Source organism: Canis lupus, chromosome 8, assembly GCF_048164855.1.
Source record: "Canis lupus baileyi chromosome 8, mCanLup2.hap1, whole genome shotgun sequence".
NCBI lineage: Eukaryota > Metazoa > Chordata > Mammalia > Carnivora > Canidae > Canis > Canis lupus.
In genome coordinates this window covers 18092390-18109839 of record NC_132845.1, presented here as the reverse complement: position 1 = coordinate 18109839, position 17450 = coordinate 18092390, and the positions used below count along the sequence as shown (strand labels likewise).

The 17450-nt window shown below is 38.6% G+C and overlaps 1 protein-coding gene across 1 annotated transcript in view; it reads left to right on the top strand.

Annotated features, from left to right (window-relative positions):
* Positions 1-932: 932 nt before the first annotated feature.
* Positions 933-17450, top strand: part of GTF2B (general transcription factor IIB) — a 34908-nt gene continuing 18390 nt past the window's right edge. Inside the window, exons 1-2 of the mRNA XM_072834388.1 lie at positions 933-1080; positions 5765-5871. Coding sequence (XP_072690489.1) covers positions 1064-1080; positions 5765-5871 — 124 coding nt within the window. The 5' untranslated portion in view covers positions 933-1063. The remainder of the gene's footprint in view (positions 1081-5764; positions 5872-17450) is intronic.

The window sequence follows — 17450 nt, the reverse complement described above, 5'->3', positions numbered from 1 at the left end:
AAGAAAAAAGAAAAAACTACTCTCTCCTCTCCAGCTGGATTTCAGTTCCTAAACTTCTGCTTCTCACACCCTTGTTCTAAGGAAGTGAGCCTTTCCCACCTTTCAAGAATACAATGAGGGCTCAGTGGCATGTAAGCCCCAAGCCCAAGTGAACAAAGCAGCCACTATATTCTGTCTTCATCCCCATAGAAACCTGGAGCACCCTCTTTCCTCTGATTCCCACAGGGTCAAGGTTGGTTTATTTTCAGCAGATGGGTGGCGAGGTTATTGTTATTTATTGCCACTGTCCTGATGTTAGTTTGGCTAAGTAATAAACCGAGGGTCCTTCTGGGGCATGGAACCTTCCACGGAGCTCTCTGTGCTTCGGCTAATCAACCAGATTTTGCAAAGGCCACGAAAAAAAAAAAAAATCAGGCCTGCGCCGACCTCTCCCGGCCTCCGAGGCGAGGGCCGAGCGCCCTCCCGAGGGCCTGCTCCACCTCCCGCCAACTCGGAAAGCGCCTGCGGAGCAGAGGGGGGCCCCGCTTGCACCCAAAGGGGAGAAGAAACAGCTCGGCAGCCGACGGCAGAGCCGACATTGACACCTGTTCAGGCGGACTTAGGTGAATCTCCCTCTTGACTCCTAATTCCTTAAGTGGAATCGCCCCTAAGCACGAGTAAGGACTGCGCTCGAACCCCCGGCGGGGAGGGAGCGGGGCGGTGGAGGGTGCGCCTTCGGGGGTGCGGGCTTTGCAGCCCCCGCCGGGCCCGGGCTGTCTCCGTGTTTGAACTCGGCCCGCCCTAGAGTCACCGCGAGAAACCCCCAGGTCGTCGAGCTGGCTCGCGCCGCAGCACAGCAAGTCAAGGCAACGCAATAGGAAGATTGAAAAAAAAAACCGCGAAGCACGTGGCACCCAGAAGCTCACTTTTGTTGGCCCCTCTCCCGACCCGTAGCCGCGCCCTATTATGACCACGTGGGAGGCTCGCTCTATAAAAGCCGGGCTCGGCGCGTCCCGTCGCCACAGTCGCTTCCTGTTCTTGGCGCGTCGGTCGGCTCGTCGCTGAGGCCGCGGGGGCCGTGAAGATGGCGTCTACCAGCCGGTTAGTACGTCCGGCCGAGCCGCGCTCGCTGAGGGGCGGGCGGAGAGTGCCAGAGTGGGCAGGCGGGCCCCGGGGGGCCGCGTCGGGCAGAGCGTTCCGGAGGTGCGGGGGCAGGCGGTGGACTGGCTGGCCGAGCCGGACAAAGGCGCTTTCAGACGGCAGGGCTGTCAGGGGCGGCGCAGGGGCTGCCGACCGCGGCGCTCCCACAGCGGCGGTACCACCCGACGTCCTGGCTCGTGAGCTCATCCGGCCGCCACCCTGTGAGGGCCGCTGTGTCCCCAGCCCCCCCTCGTTTCGCGTCTTTTTTTGGGGGTGGGTGGGGGGGGTGGGTATCTTAACCGTGGTGTTTTTGTTTTTGTTTTTTTGTGTGTGTTAATTTTTTTCTACGCTTGTTTTTCCAGCTGTGGCTCAACCAGCCCACGATCCTTTCCAAAAAGCGGGAAAGGGTTAGTTCCAGGCCCCTGTCGATCTGACAGCTGTAGAGTTAGGGACGTCAGCCCGAGGGGAACTGATTACCGTCCCAGAGGCCTTCCGAAATGGAAGCTGGGGGCGTTTCCGAAGAGTTGAGAAGTTCCCTTCTAAGAGGTTTATATTTTTACAGAGGTCTTCTGCATTCTCCTGAAGAAAATCTTGCCTGCAGACAATTGCTTACATACGCTGGGAAGTTACTAAGTCTTTTTTTTTTTTTTTTTTTTAAACACTAAGATATTTTTTTTTTTTTAATGTGATATACTCCTATCTACAGGAAATAAGTGCAGTGCCCTTAAAGACAGCCTTTAATCCTGTGGTCCGAAAAAAATGTTTGTAGACCCTAATTAAGTCTCTCATTACCACTACGAGGTAGATATTAGTATTTTTGCATAAGTGTAAACTGAGTCATGCCGGTGTTGACTTTTCCAAGGTCAGTGTCAGAACAGAGTGTAGAATCCCTTATCAGTTTCCTGTTACCACGCAGCTGGCCTCTAGTTAGCTCATAATGTATTGAAAGTGTCAAGTTCTATAGCTTCTGGGGAGGTAACTGGCATAATTTTTTTGAATTTGTTATCCTCTGTGAGAATTGAGTTCCCAGTAAAAGCCAGTATCACAAAACAGCAAACTGGAGAAGTCCGGGCCCTTTTGTGGTACTGCTAAGACTTACTGCTTTATGTTACTGTACTTTTTAAGGGGGAAAAAAAAAAACGGTGTTGGGGGAGGCAGTGTTAGCTAAAACAACTTGGAAACCACTCAAAGCCAGGGACACTCTTGTTTACTGATTGTACTTCTGTGATTGAATACTCAATCATTCGGTCTGGGTGTGGCTCTGTTGGGAAAGGCTTTTCTTGTAGGTAAGTGGAAAACTTGAGCTTCCTGAAGACACCTAACTACCACGTCTTAGGGCAGTAGATCTGAAAAATAAATGTGGTCACACTTGGGCACAGCTTTTCCATAGGATAGGACAGGAATTTTGTAAGAAAAATTTGCAACAGTTAACTGTAGTTAAGTTCATGTGCTAGATTCTTTATCAAAAGAATACACTTACCATTGTGTGTCTCTATTTTCTTCATTTGTTAAAAAATAATTTTTGAAATAAATTGTTTCTGGACACGTCCAGGTCTTAAATCTATGTGTCATTGAGTTGTCCATCTCTAAATTTTCTACGGGTGAGAACAAAGGTAAAATGTTAGTATTTCTGCCTTTTAGTTTGTTTTTTTTTTTTCCCCCCTTGAGGGAGAATAGTTACTAGATTATGAAACTGCCTGGTGTTTTCACAGAGAAAAACACAAATGTTGTGAGTTCAAGTCTAAACTCCACCATTTTTCTGTAATTTCAGGCTAATCGTTTTGTAAGCTTAATCTTTAGAAGGGAAATAACCTTTATTTTGCAGGGTTGCTATGAAAATGAATAATAAGTGTAGCACTAGGCACACAGTGGGGACCCAATAAGTGATCGTTATAAAGTGAGATTTGGGTTTATCTGGCTCCTTAGGTACTCTGAATTGTTTTAATGTCTTGGGTGGTTGTTTACTCCATTCTTTCTCTTTCATTTCTCTCTCTTCCTTCCCCCACTGCCCTACTCTTGTGGCTCCTTTTTGATTACTCTTGTGGATATTCTAATTAAAGTTGACTGCTGTATCATGATTCATTTTATTTTTTTTATTTTTTTATTTTTTTTATTTTTTAATATTTTATTTATTTATTCATGAGATACACAGAGAGAGAAGAGAGAGGCAGAGACACAGGCAGAGGGAGAAGCAGGCTCTACGCAGGGAGCCCGACATGGGACTCGACCCAGGTCTCCAGGATCACACCCTGGGCCGCAGGCGGTGCTAAACCACTGCACCACCAGGGCTGCCCCTCATGATTCATTTTATTTTGGATACGTAACACACAGTAGTACAAAAACAAAAGTGAAAAGAAGTTTCTTGCCTAGCTCTCAGCCATCTAATTCTCCCCTGAAAGCAGCCATCATAACCAGTTTCTTGGTGTTTTCCTAATAGTTTAACAAACTTGTTTAACAGTGCCAATCTCTCTTGTTCCCCCAAAGTCCATTGTAAACAGTTTGCTACCTTTTTACCATTTTTGTGAAGTTAGCACACATTTTAGGTGCACAGTTCAGTTAAAAATGAGCGCATAGACATAGCTACCACCCCAGTCAAGAAATTAATTGCCACTGGCACCCTGGAAGCCTCCTTGTGCCCTCAGCCATTACCCCCTTTCCAAACATAACCATATCCCAACTTCTAATACCATAGATTTATTTTGCCCACTTTAAGGTTTATATAAGTGGTTTGTTTTCCTCTGCCTACTTTCTTTTGATCAGTATTTTTGAGAATCATCTTTGTTACTGCATATAACTGTTATCATACTTTTTCTAGTTTTGTATAAAATCCCTATGGGTGCCTAGGTGGCTCAGTCGGGTAAGCGTCCAACTCACGGTTTCAGCTTAGGTCTTGGTCTCCTGGTTGTGTGATTGAGGCTCAGTGCAGGGTTAGCTTCAGATTGTCCCTCTCTCTCTCAAATAAAATCTTTAAGAAAAAAAATCTCTAACTTTTTTCACTTAGCATATCTTTGAGATATTTATATATCATTTATATGCATACATACAAGATAATTCTACTTTTTAATAGTGCAAAATATATGGCCTTATCTTTGTATGCTTTGTGCCGTATGGCTGCCTATTTGTAATTATTGTTACTCTGTTAAGATTTTCCTTTATTTCAACATAGTTTTTCATAAGTCATACTAACCTCTTAATTTATGTCATAATTTTTAAAATATTTTCCTAATATGAATTTATAAAACAAACTTCTATTCCCCCATTTCCCAATGAACAGATCCAAGACATGTTCTGGTTAACTTGAATTTATACATTTTGGGATGTGGATTATTTTATCAGTTATTCAGTGGGAATCACCTATGTTGAGAGTTGATATTCTGAATTATATTTGCTGATGTTAGAAAAATTTACCCGAACCACAACTATCTGTTTGCTTACTGTAAGAATGTTTAATAATGTCTTTTAGATGTATATTTGCGATGGCCGTAATTTAACCTTGTGCTGTAGTATTTCAAGTGAACTTTTATTTTTATTTTTTAAAGATTTTCTTTATTCATGAGAGATAGAGAGGCAGTGACACAGGCAGAGGGGGAAGCAGGCTCTTCACGGGGAACCTGATGCAGGACTCCATCCCAGCACCCTGGGATCATGACCTGAGTCAAAGGTAGACACTCAACCACCGAGCCACCCAGTCAGTGTCCCTCAAGTGAACTTTTAAAGAGGGCTTATTTTCCATGATACCAAACGTTTAATTATTGTGAGAGAAATAACTACTAAATCTGTGTTAAATATCTTTGTTGCTTTTTATTTAAAAAAAAATTTTTTTTTAAGTAAGCTTTATGCCCAGTGTGGGGCTTGAACTCGCAGCCCTGAGATTAGGAGTCACATTCTCTACCACCTGAGCCAGCCAGACACCCCTCTTTGTTGCTTTTTAAAACTGATTTTGTGTCCTTTAAGATTGATGGGTCTTTCCCAAACTGCTTTATTTTCAAAATAGAATAATTGAGCACATTAGTACTATCACAAATAGATTAAAAAGTAGCTTTTGAAACCATTTCTTGAATGGCAGCAACTCATTTTTTTGACTAAATGAAATCTTCAGGTGTTAAGTTCAGCAGATGCAGCAGGCACATCCTCCGTTCTATCTACCTGTTAGGTTCGGTCTGCTATTCTAAATCTATTACTAAGATATTCGACAAGTAGGAAAAAAAAAAAGAATTGAAATGTATTCTGACTAGAAAAATAAATGGTAAGTCACACAAACCAGATGATTATATGTAAATGTCACAGGTTAGTATGGTAGCTAGTCATTTCTGTGCTAATCAAGATTTTTAAAAATCGAAGTAATCTACCTATTAAAAGAAAAAACACTTGCTTTCCCTTTAGGTTTTTAAAGCCTTTAATGTCTGCAGACCTGAAACTGTTCTTAGAATAAACAATTGTAATGGAATGGAATCTATCTGTTAATTAGTAGCTGGAATTAAAAGTTAGCTAACTGGGATGTTTACTTTGCAGATTTAGCTTAAGTGTATTACACATGTATAGTATTGGGGAATTGTTCAAATCTTCCTTTACTCCTTCCCCCTAAAAGATTACTTTGTTACATTGGGAGAATATAAAAAAAATTTTTTTTTTTTTCTTCATTTAGTTTGGATGCTCTTCCAAGAGTCACGTGTCCAAACCATCCAGATGCGATTTTAGTGGAGGACTACAGAGCTGGTGATATGATCTGTCCAGAATGTGGCCTGGTTGTAGGTGAGCAGTTACTGTGGTTTTAAGTGAAATCACTATTTTGGGTACTTTGCTTTTGTGCATTTCCTGAAGTTTCTTTTAATGAATACATTTTGTTTTTTCCCCTACAGGTAATTCTTAATGATTTTACAACCAACATACAAAAAGAATTAGGGGAAAAAAGTCTAAAATCAGAGATACCATATTTTATTACCTATACAAATGCATATATTTCATGATGTTGGATATGAAAGAACATTTAAATTTGAGACAACCAATCCAAAAGACCTTCAGTCCTTAGTCTTCATTTTTTTTTTTTTTTAAGATTTTATTTACGTGAAAGAGTGCAAGCATAGAGGGAGAGGGAGAAGCAGACTTCCCGCTGAGCAGAAAGCCTGAGGCGGGGTTGGATCCCAGGACCCTGAGATCATGACCTGAGCCAAAGGCAGTTACTTAACAGACTGAGCCACCCAGGAGTCCCTCCTGAACCCCTCTTAGTCTTAAGTATTTGTTGAGGGCAGAGTGGGGGTGGTGGTGACACTTATTTTTATAAAATAATGAATTAGGGGTGCCTGGGTGAAGCATCTGACTCTTGGTTTTGACTCAGATCATGAACTCCGGGTTGTGGGATCCAGCTCCATGTTGGGCTCCATGCTCAGTGCAGAATCTGCTTGAGATTCTCTCTCTCTTGTTCCTCCTCCTCTGCCCCCCTCCCCCTGCTCTCTCTCTCTAAAAAGAAATAAATACATCTTTTAAAAAAAATGGATAAATTTAATCCAACTTTTGTGGCTTTTAGATATTTAAACAAGATTTGTTTTAGGGTAATAAAGGTGTATCTGCACTGAATCTTACCCAAGGCCTTTTAGTTAACGGATCCAATTGCTTATATAGAATGATTTCTTTATGAATTTCTGGTATAAGATTGTTATTGTCAAAAACACTGCTTAACATTTTCATTTTGTTTCTACTTGCTCGCTTATCCAGATATATAGCCAAACTTCTGAAGAGAAATGGTCTGTTCAAAAATTATTCTTATGGGGGAGGTTGTAGCTAGCCTTTGAAAAAAGGAGTGAGACTTATTAGCCAGTTGAAATACTTAGAAATGAAAGTGCTAGTAGGATTATGGGACGTATAACAGAAACATTGGTGGTGATACATTGTGGAATTGCCTTACTTGGAGGACATTGGCAGTATTCATCCAAGTAGACTGCTCTCTTCAGACCTCCAGTGGAAGTTTTAAATCATACAGAGTCACTAATAGGAACTATAATCCACTTATAATTAATCGAATTCTATTCAGGAAGCAATATTAATAGCTTAAATATGCTGGACACTGTTTTAAATGATTTATGTATTCAACTCAGTTTATCCTCAGAGAAACCTTTGCGATAAGTACTACTAATATCTTCGTTTCAGAGATGAGAAACTCAAGTTTAGTGTGGTAGTGTAGCTCCACTGTCTGCATGGAGTCACATTTCTATCCTAGATTGCCTTCTGTAGTAAAATGAGTTCATTTTGAGATTGGCATACTGTGACCCACCACCTTTTAGTATATATGGCCTGCCTGCTAAGAATGGCTTTCACATTTTTAAGTGGTTGAAAAAAACTCAAAAGAATAATAATATTTTGAGATACATGAAAATAATATCAAATTCGAATTTCAGCATTCATACATAAAGTTTTATTGGACACAGCCACACTTGCTAGTTATATATTGTCTGTGACTGCCTTTGCATTATGACAGCAGAATTTAGTAGTTGCCACAGAAACCATATGTGGTGCTCTCTTCACTTCATACTGCTGCCCAGTGCACTATAAATCCCAGTAATGCAGTTAAAATTCCTTAGCGTTTGAGTACAAAGCCTGTCTCCATACTGCAACATTTTATTTTGTTACCATACCCGTCATGTCAAAACAAAAAGAAAAAAGTGAACTTTGAAAGTCATGCTTTTTTTTTTTTTTTAATTTTTATTTATTTATGATAGTCAGAAAGAGAGAGGCAGAGACACAGGCAGAGGGAGAAGCAGGCTCCATGCACCGGGAGCCCGACGTGGGATTCGATCTTGGGTCTCCAGGATTGCGCCCTGGGCCAAAGGCAGGTGCCAAACCGCTGCACCACCCAGGGATCCCGAAAGTCATGCTTTTAAAGTACATGCTTTTAAGGGTTATTTTGTTATTGAATCAGCTGGCAAAGCTTTGAATTTATTTTGCAGTGATACTATAGCTCTGCTAAAAGAATATAATAAACTTTCATGTTACCTTACCAGATAAACAATTCTCATACCAATTTAGTAAAACAATGATCAGAAAATTTAGAAAATGTGTAGTGGAATATCTCATCACAGCAGAATTTCTTCACAACAATAAAAGAATACAATAAGGCTGCAGTTAAAGTAAGTTTCTGAGTGGCTTATTTGTAGCCCATATAGGGTAAGCCATTTACCAATGATGAGTTAGTTAATTTGTGTTTGTGATAGCTAAAGAAATGTGTCCAGAAAAAAACTTTTTTAAGACAATTAGCCTCTCAGCAAAAACAGTTGCTTGAAGAATTAAGGACCTTGGGAGCAACACTGATAGTCGATTAAAAGTCCAGGCAAATTTCAAGTATTTTTCCTAGACTTTTTTTTTTTCTTCCCTAGACTCTTGATGACTAGATAGATGTTACTGAGTTGTTGATTCATTGTGTCAGTGCAGAGTTTTTAAGAGTTTGAATCATCTGCATGGAACAACTACAGGAGAAACTATTTTTAAAGAAGTTACAAAAATGCTAATTGAGTACAATCTGAAGTGGAATCTGCTAAGATGTGTTAAAACTGATGATGGTAAAAATACATGTGGAAGAAGACTTAGTTGGACAGAGATTGTGAAAGTGTAAGATTTGTAAAGCCTGTAATTATTTATTGTATTCGTCAGCAAGTATATTGTAGAAGAGATTTGAATCTGTTCTGTTACTGAGCGGTATATCAGTAGTGAACTTCATTCACTCTCATGGACTTAACTGTCAGCACTTCAGTGAATCGTTGTCAGAAATAGAAGCTGAATATCTCAACTTGCCTACCACAGAGTAATTTGATAGCTTAGTGGTAGCAAAGTTTTCTTAAAATTGTTTTTGAGCTCAGGGCCAAGGTTGAAATTTTTCTGAACTCAGTCCTGCCTTCGACCACTACTGTTGAACACTGGATGGCTTAGAAATTAGCTTTTGCTGCAGACTTGCTAATATTTCTTAATTAATTCAACCTAGAATTATAAGGCAAAATAGTGCCTATATGTTAAGATTGCACTGTAATAAAGTCAATTTGGCAACAACATTATTTGAATCACAAATAACGTCAAGTTGCTTTAATGTATTTTATAAACTTTCATTACCGTCAGAAGTTAAAACAGGAACTAGGATCTTCATTCCCACACAAATCTGCAGCAGCTATATTTTCCAAACTCAAACTATAATTTAATCAGTGTTTTCCAGACCTGGATGCAAAGGAAATTTTCATATTTCAGAATCTGTTTAACTCTGCAATTAAGGACCTTCCACCTAACCTTCAATTGGGAGTGATTAATCTACAATGTAATGACATGTTAAAAGGCAAAATATCAGAAGAATGTAATAAAATTCTATAAATGCCTTTCAAGCAATGAATATGCTCAATTAAAGTCATATGCTTGCAGATTAATATCAGTATTTGGCAGTTCTTATCTGTGTGTGAAAAAGACTTTTTAAAAAATGAAATACATAAAATCCCTGTTAACACAGCATTGACAGATGAACATTTGTAATTGATTTTGATGATAGAGAACACTAACTGAATTCCAATTAAGGGAAATATTATCACCCCAAAAGAGAAGTCTCTTCTTTCTCAGTAGTAGATATGTATTACAACAAATTATACTCAGCTATTATTATAGTTTTAATTTCACCAATAGAAAAATCAGTGGAATTTTCCTCTTCATGCAAGTGCCTCAGTTTAGCCTCTTGACCCACAAAGCCTAAAATATTTACTATATGGCCCTTTAGAGAAAAATGTTTTCCAACCCATAAGTTAAATGAGAACATTCTAATTCCATAGTATTAGGATCAAACTGGTAGTATGTAAGAGTTAAGAGATAGAGGTTGCAGATAATTTCAGCTTCTTGCCTCTCCTAATTTAAAAAGCAGTTCAGGAATTTTGCATTCTATTCCCAACCTTCCATCAGCTTCACTTCAAACTAGCATGATAGTTCTGTAAGATTAACCAACTGGAGAAGGAAGATCTAATTCATAAGGCTTAAGTCCTTTTTTTGTGCTTGGAATCTCTAATCTTTACTTGCATTTTTCTGCTTATATCAAACCAAACAAGTTAGTTTTCTTTTAGTTTTGTTTTATTTACTTATCAACCTTGAACACCAGCATTGAAACTATTATATTTTATCCTAACTAAAGCAATTAGGCTTAAATTGTAAGGCCTGAAAATTAAAAAAAATAATCTGATTAAATTTCCTTTCTGTATACAGAAATATCTTTTTATGGTAATTGATTTTTCTGGGGATACCTGGGTGGCTCAGCAGTTTTAGCGCCTGCCTTCAACCCAGGGTGTGATCCTGGAGTCCTGGGATCGAGTCCCACATCAGGCTCCCTGCATGGAGCCTGCTTCTCCCTCTGCCTGTGTCTCTGCCTCTCTGTGTCTCTCATGAATAAATAAAATCTTTTTTAAAAATTGGGTTTTTCAGACAAAAATATAACAGACGCCTGTTTTAAAATACACAGTAGCCTCATCCATGTATTTGTGGTTAAACATGTAGTGTGTCGTGCAAATGAAGTATCTATTCCATGAGGTGGAAGGCAAGAGTCTGCTAACAAAGTTCTGTTTTGCTGAAGAGATAATCAAATTATGTTGAAAACTTAAATGAACATTACAGTCCTGAACATTACAGTCCATGAGTCTAAATTAAAAAATACATGTACATGTGTACATATATACATAAATGCATATGTTACTGTCATAGATTGATCATAAATTTAGATTGTATTATATATTTAATTGGCTTTGCATCAACTTGCTGATTTAAAGGAATACGCTCTTTGTTTCCAGTTCAGTTCTGCCTTTATCTCTTATGCTATAGAGACAGGGAAGAAATTAGTCTGGGCAGATATCCTCAACCCACTAAGGGCATAAAGTTTGTGGCATTTTTTATATTTGAGATATTGATGTTCACAGAGATGTCATTCTGTGCTTCATAATAAATAATCTTGGTTTACATGATTTGAATGTGCTTGCTATAACATTTTACCTTGTCTGAAACTTCTTAGATTATACCATATTTATTGAATAAGCATTTTCAATAGCTTTTGATTTAAATAATCAGACAACTATAGAAACTGGAACTCTTAGATTTGTTTTTGAACAACTCAATACTTAATATTTAATTTGCACTTAAACATAGGGTAGCCTGTTGTCACTAACTCCTCTTAATTTCAAACTCAACACTTAGATACTGCTCAACTGTTGATGAAAGGTATTGCTGCCATCTTTGGAAATTACACTTTGTCAAACCTCGAAGGTCTTTTAATCCCCCCCCCCCCCCCCCCCCCCAGTATTTAAGTAGTTGTGTGGTATTTAGTTTCAGCTGTAACTTGGGTGGTTTCCAATATTTTGTGGCTATTTTTTTTTTTTAGACATTTTTTTTTAATTTATTTATTTACGATAGTCACACAGAAAGAGAGAGAGAGAGAGGGGCAGAGACACAGGCAGAGAGAGAAGCAGGCTTCATGCACCGGGAGCCCGACGTGGGATTCGATCCCGGGTCTCCAGGATCGCACCCTGAGCCAAAGGCAGGCATCAAACCGCTGGGCCACCCAGGGATCTCTGTGGCTATTTTTAATACTATTTAACGTGTAGTGATTGCCTAATTGACTTCTCTTTTATTTGAATTATGAGACTTTTATTTTAAACATGGGAAGTGTTATGATTTGTCATTGGCTGTTTAATCTTACCAATGATTCTTAGGGTATTGGTAGTGATCTCTAAAATAAGGCCAATTTTTGGGCAGCCCTGGTGGCTCAGTGGTTTAGCACCACCTTCAGCCCAGGGTGTGATCCTGGAGACCTGTGGTCAAGTCCCACGTCGGGCTCCCTGCATGGAGCCTGCTTCTCCCGCTGTGTCTCTGCCTCTCTCTGTGTGTCTCTCATGAATAAATAAAATCTTTTTTTAAAAAAATAAATAAAATAAGGCCAATTTTTAAAGCAAAGCTTTGCCATTTCTACCATGCAGCTGTTGGCTCTAACAGCACTGTTTTATGGGGTTTCTCCCCCCAAATCCTAAGTGTGGTTGTGTCACTAAAAATTGAGCACTAGGTGGCAGTGTAATCATATTTAGTTTATCTGTTCAAAATTTCACCTTGTACATTGTTTATAGCCAGCAAAGTATTAAGTTAGTAAGCTGCTGTTAAAGCATAAAATTGGTTATGATGTTTATAAATTAGGATTTCAAATCAGGTGGTGTTTAGATGTAGTTATCATTTCTAGTTAAAGCCACTTTTTATCTGCTGTTTAAACCTGAATTCTTTCATTGTTCTTAAAAGGAATATAAGGAAACTACCAGTAAATAGTATAGGTATATTTGAATGAAAAAGATGAGCCAATGTGACTTCTTTCTAAAGTCATTCTGGATATTTATACCAGGGCATGTGACGTATAAATGTGCGTTAAGAATCAGCTGTTTAAAAGATTCCAAACCCCATTTCTAGAAATTCTAGTTCAGATCATAATCAGTAATCTATTAAGAGACACACATCTGTACTATTAATTTACCACATTTTTTGAGATGATCTGTACTTTTGGATTTTCATCTTTTCCACGTCAGCAGACTGCAGATCCCTGTGGGGCAGATAGCTTATGCGTGTTCATAGCTCCTAGTATAACTAGTGGCCCTCGAATCTAGGCTTGGCTCTATAAGTTAATGAGCTATGTAACTATAAGCAAGTTACATAATTTCTCCAAGCTTAACTTTCTTCATGTGTAAAAATAAGTCATCCCCCCAACCCCACCACGCGCCCCAAACGGGGAGCAGCTACCATACCTCTCAGAATTGTTAGGAGTTGTTAAAAATCAAATGAGATAATGTGTAAAATGTATAGTATGAGATTTCTGTGATATTTTGGGGGTACCAGTACTCCTTTTCTCTTAACTTTGTAGAAAAAGTAGGTGATTCTGAGATGCCATTCATCATAGCACGTCAGTTTGCAAAATGTGTTTGGGTGAGTCTACCAGATTGAACGCTCTCAGTTTTAAAGGATTTTATGGGGTTTCTCCCCCCATAAAATTTTAAAGATTACCAGATTACCATTTTTATTTTATTTTTTTTATTCTCAGATTACCATTTTTAAATTTGCATTAGCAGTGTTTCCTGAAGGAAAAAATTCAAGAATATTCACTTTCAAATTCTTGCTTAAGCCCTCAGAGATAGCTGCCCCCCCCCCCCCCCCCCCCCCCCAGAAATAGCCTTCTTTACCTAAATTTAGAATTTTTAATTTAGGTGCTATTTTACCTTAAGCATCAGAGTATTACTAAGTTTATTTGGTTAACACAGCCACTCTTTGGGGGTAACTGAAGCTTGCAATTCTTCGGTAATTAGCTTAAGATTTTACATCTAGTAGGTGACGGAGAGCCTTTCAAATCCAGATCTGTAGGACTTAACAAGCCTGTTTCTCTTAAGGTGGCTGTGCTGGTCAGGGAGAGGGAGGGAAGGATCAGATGCTATAAGCAAGCTCTATAGCAATTCTTTGGCTACTGTGTGAAAGGGAGGAGAGTGTATTAATACATCACAGCATGGTAAAAGCTCTATTCCAGATCTTCCAAGTTTGTTGAGAACACAAAGGAAGGAAGCAGTGACTTCCTGGGGAAATTACTGTTTAATTTACATTGAAACCTGATCGTTAAGCATGAGGAAGGGTTTATGGAGGGAAGGTCATTCCAAGTGGAAGGATAAAGAAACACGTCCCATAGGATAGAGGCCTGAAAGTGTTAGTATGTGAATGACTCAAATTATTTTGACCAAGGTTAGGATGCATCTTCCATCAGGGTTGCAGTTCTTCAGTGTAGACGCTGCTGCTGCAAACCTGCCTGTATTTGAGGAAAAAAGAGATTTATTCAGATACACAGGGCTGGAATTTACAATGCATTTTGCTTTACAAATGGTTTTCTGAATGGTAATTATACTGACTTATACGGATTTTTGTTTAAGGCCCCAAATCAGGATAGAGTAGGCTTTTGTGGGCTGGTCTGGGAAATTAACTATGATGTGGTTCGTTCCTAAGTGGTAAATCATTTTGAGTTTTTACTCAGTTTACATTGTGGGAACATAAACTGTGATTTAGAGACTGGCTATAGTATTAATGGTACTTCTTTTTAAAGTATCTATTGATCAAATAGCTCTTGAAAATTGTCTTTAATGCTAGCTTTCTTTTTTAAAAAAAAAATTATCATTTGACAAAGAGTACAAGCAGGGAGAGTGGCAGGGAGAGGCTTTGCTCGGTGGGGAGCCTGATGTGGGGGCTCGATCCCAGTATCCTGGGATCATGATCTGAGCCAAAGGCAGGTGCTTAACTGATTCAGCCACCTAGGTGCCACATAATGCAAGCTTTCTGATAAGAATGTACAGAAACTAAACTAAAAAATCAAGGTTCTTTGAATGAAATAGCATAAGGAAGAATGGTAGAAGGGTAGATGACTAGGAAGGTGTGGAAGCTAATGATGCATTTCATTTCAGCATTAGACTAATACATGTAGTGTGTTGACTTAAACAATTTTTCAAAGCACCTACATTATTTAAAAAACCTCAATGCTTAGGGTTTGTCCACCTTGAGTAATACATTCTGATTATTGAACTTTCAAACATGGCATGTTTTGAAAAATTTTGTAGTTTCAAATCAAATCGTTTTAATTTATCTTTTGAAAACAAGTAATTTGCAGAATGTTGTTCTAAGACTCCTCCTTCTGAATTCTCTACTGCTAGTTGTATACCAAAATGCTCCAATCACTTTCTAGGAAGATGGCAGAAAGAATTAAAATTTAGGGTAACTCATTCTAATACTCTTTTTAAAAATTTCTTTATTAATTTACAATAAGAAAAAAAATTCTGAGGCTAGGTCAGGCCTTAAAAGATCAGACTCTTCAGTATTGGCTTCCTGGCTGCTTTTGGTATATTGCAGTTTTCCCCTGCACTGTTCAGATTGCTACTATAAGCCATTCTGGTTTTAATATTGTACTACAAAATAACCTCTGGTTGGATTTCTAGTTTATAGCTTGCATGGTAAGAAGGTTAGATAAGTTTGTCTTGAAGTACTGTTTCCTTTAGACTATGAGGCAAAGTACCTTGGTTCTACTGGACATTCTTTCTCCTTTCTCTCCTACCCCATAATTCCTTGTAGTAGTAGAGGCCATGGGTTGTTGGCCTGCTATCTATTACCCCACTCTTTGTTTAGTACTAAGTAGAATCCCCACATTTTAAGCAGGTGTGTGGCTGCCCAACTGGACTGTATTTCCCACCTCCTTTGTAGCTAGGCATGACCATGTGATCTAACCAGTGAGTTGTAGGTAGAACAGGTATGTGCAACTCTGGATCCTGCCATCAGGGATATACACTCCCTTTTTCTCCGTTCCACTAGGTAGAATGCAGACATGATAAAGGGAACCACCGGTAGGCATCTTAATGCTGCAAATGCTAGTCATGATCAAGATGGCTTATTAAAAAAGTAGGAGGAGCTTGGGTCACACTAGTCTAGTAGGACTGTTCACTGTGGTCTCTTAATGTGAGGAAGTTCTATCTTGTTTAAGCAATTATTATTTTTGCTTTAATCACAAATCTGCCTGTATCCTTCCTGATAAGTTTCTAGAGTCGTCCTGGGAATTTATTTTATTTGGGTCATCTGTTAACTGCCAGTGGCTGTGGGTACCCAGAGAGATTGGGAATTCCTGGTGACAATGGATTAGGAGGTTTTCCATCATGACTGCCACCACCGGGCATGGATTAATCGTTCTTTAGTACAGGATGGATAAGCAGAAAAGTCAACCTGAGGCTTATGAATAAAAACTACAGTGAAAGAAGAACAGTGATCCAATGGACTTAACAAAATTCTGCCCCTGGCATAGTTTACTAGAAGAAAGTTAGAAAATAACGGATATTTGGGGGATCAGTGAAATAAAGCTTCCATAATATTTCTATTAAATGTTATCAGGAAGAAATATCCCAAGGAGATAAAACTTTTATTTTTTTATAGTAAAACTTTTATTTTTTTATTTTTTAATTCATGAGAGCCAAAGGCAGATGCTCAACCACTGAGCCACCCAGGCGTCCCAGTAAAACTGTTTTAGATAGTAATTAGGTGACTTAACATTCTAGAAAATTGAATCAGCAAAGCAGAGAAGCAATCTGAATATAAAGAATGAATGAGGAAGTGGTGAAGACAAGATAGCCATTATGGTACTACTTGAAGATCCAGGTGACTATGATAAAGTATTAAAGGTGCAGCAGAAGAAAATGTACATTTGTGGCAGTAGACCCTCATGGTTGCAAATCAAGAATCCTACACACCAGTTGGGAGTGTGTCTTTTAAACATTTAAAAATATATTCTTGGTGAAGACTTGCAAATCACCAACCAGTAATGATAACTCTGATTCCTTGGTTTGTTGTTTGACAGAAAAAGGAAGTCCTAGAACAATTTCCCACAAAATACAGTGCTTAAATTCTATTTGCTAATTGTTGTGTGGAACAGCATTGATGACTATTTGCTGATATTCCTGGTTCTTTGAGCTACCTGGAATTTTATGCTTTTTCACCTTCTTTGAAGTTAAGCATCACTCCTTGACTGGCTTTGGCCAACGGCATGTGAGTGGAAATATTACTATTCGAAACTATTAAGTCAGTGCATAACTTAACCACATTCTTTTACCCCCCTAGCTTGTCTCAAGTGGTAGGAATTCTATCATTTTGAGTGATGAGGATGGCATACCAAGCTGTCCTATCCCTATGTAGATTCATACATGTGGTATGAATAAGAAAGAAACCTTTGTTTTAAGCCACTGGCCTGAAATTATTACTCGAGAACAACTTAATTTATGTTAATGCATAAGCACTAGAAGAATAACTCACAAAATGCTGTGCTTTGCTAAGATGACAAACATTTAATGAACTCAGCACAATCCCAATATAAGATAGTCTGCATTATAGTAGACTGATGCTTTAATAAATGTCTATTTTAGTTCACCTGTTACTTTTGTGCATAATGTTGAAATATTGGAGACATTTCTGTTTTAAATCAAAGGCATTGTTTTGAAAGTTCTGACAAGTGCTGTAGATATAAAATAGAAATGGAAGTTAAGCATTGGAAGAGGAACAAGTTCTTTGCCACTGATGGGATTCTATATCTAGAATATTCAGATCAAATTTTAAAAATTAATAGTCTATTAAAAGTGGCTGAATATAAGCATATAAAATATTACAGCAATTACTAGTTAGAAAATGGGATTTTTAACAGAAAAAAATTAGATCTAGTCATAAATGTGACATACATATAATCTGAAAGTAGAGCTTAAGAAAGTATTGCCTTGTCCAAGAAGATTGATAATTGT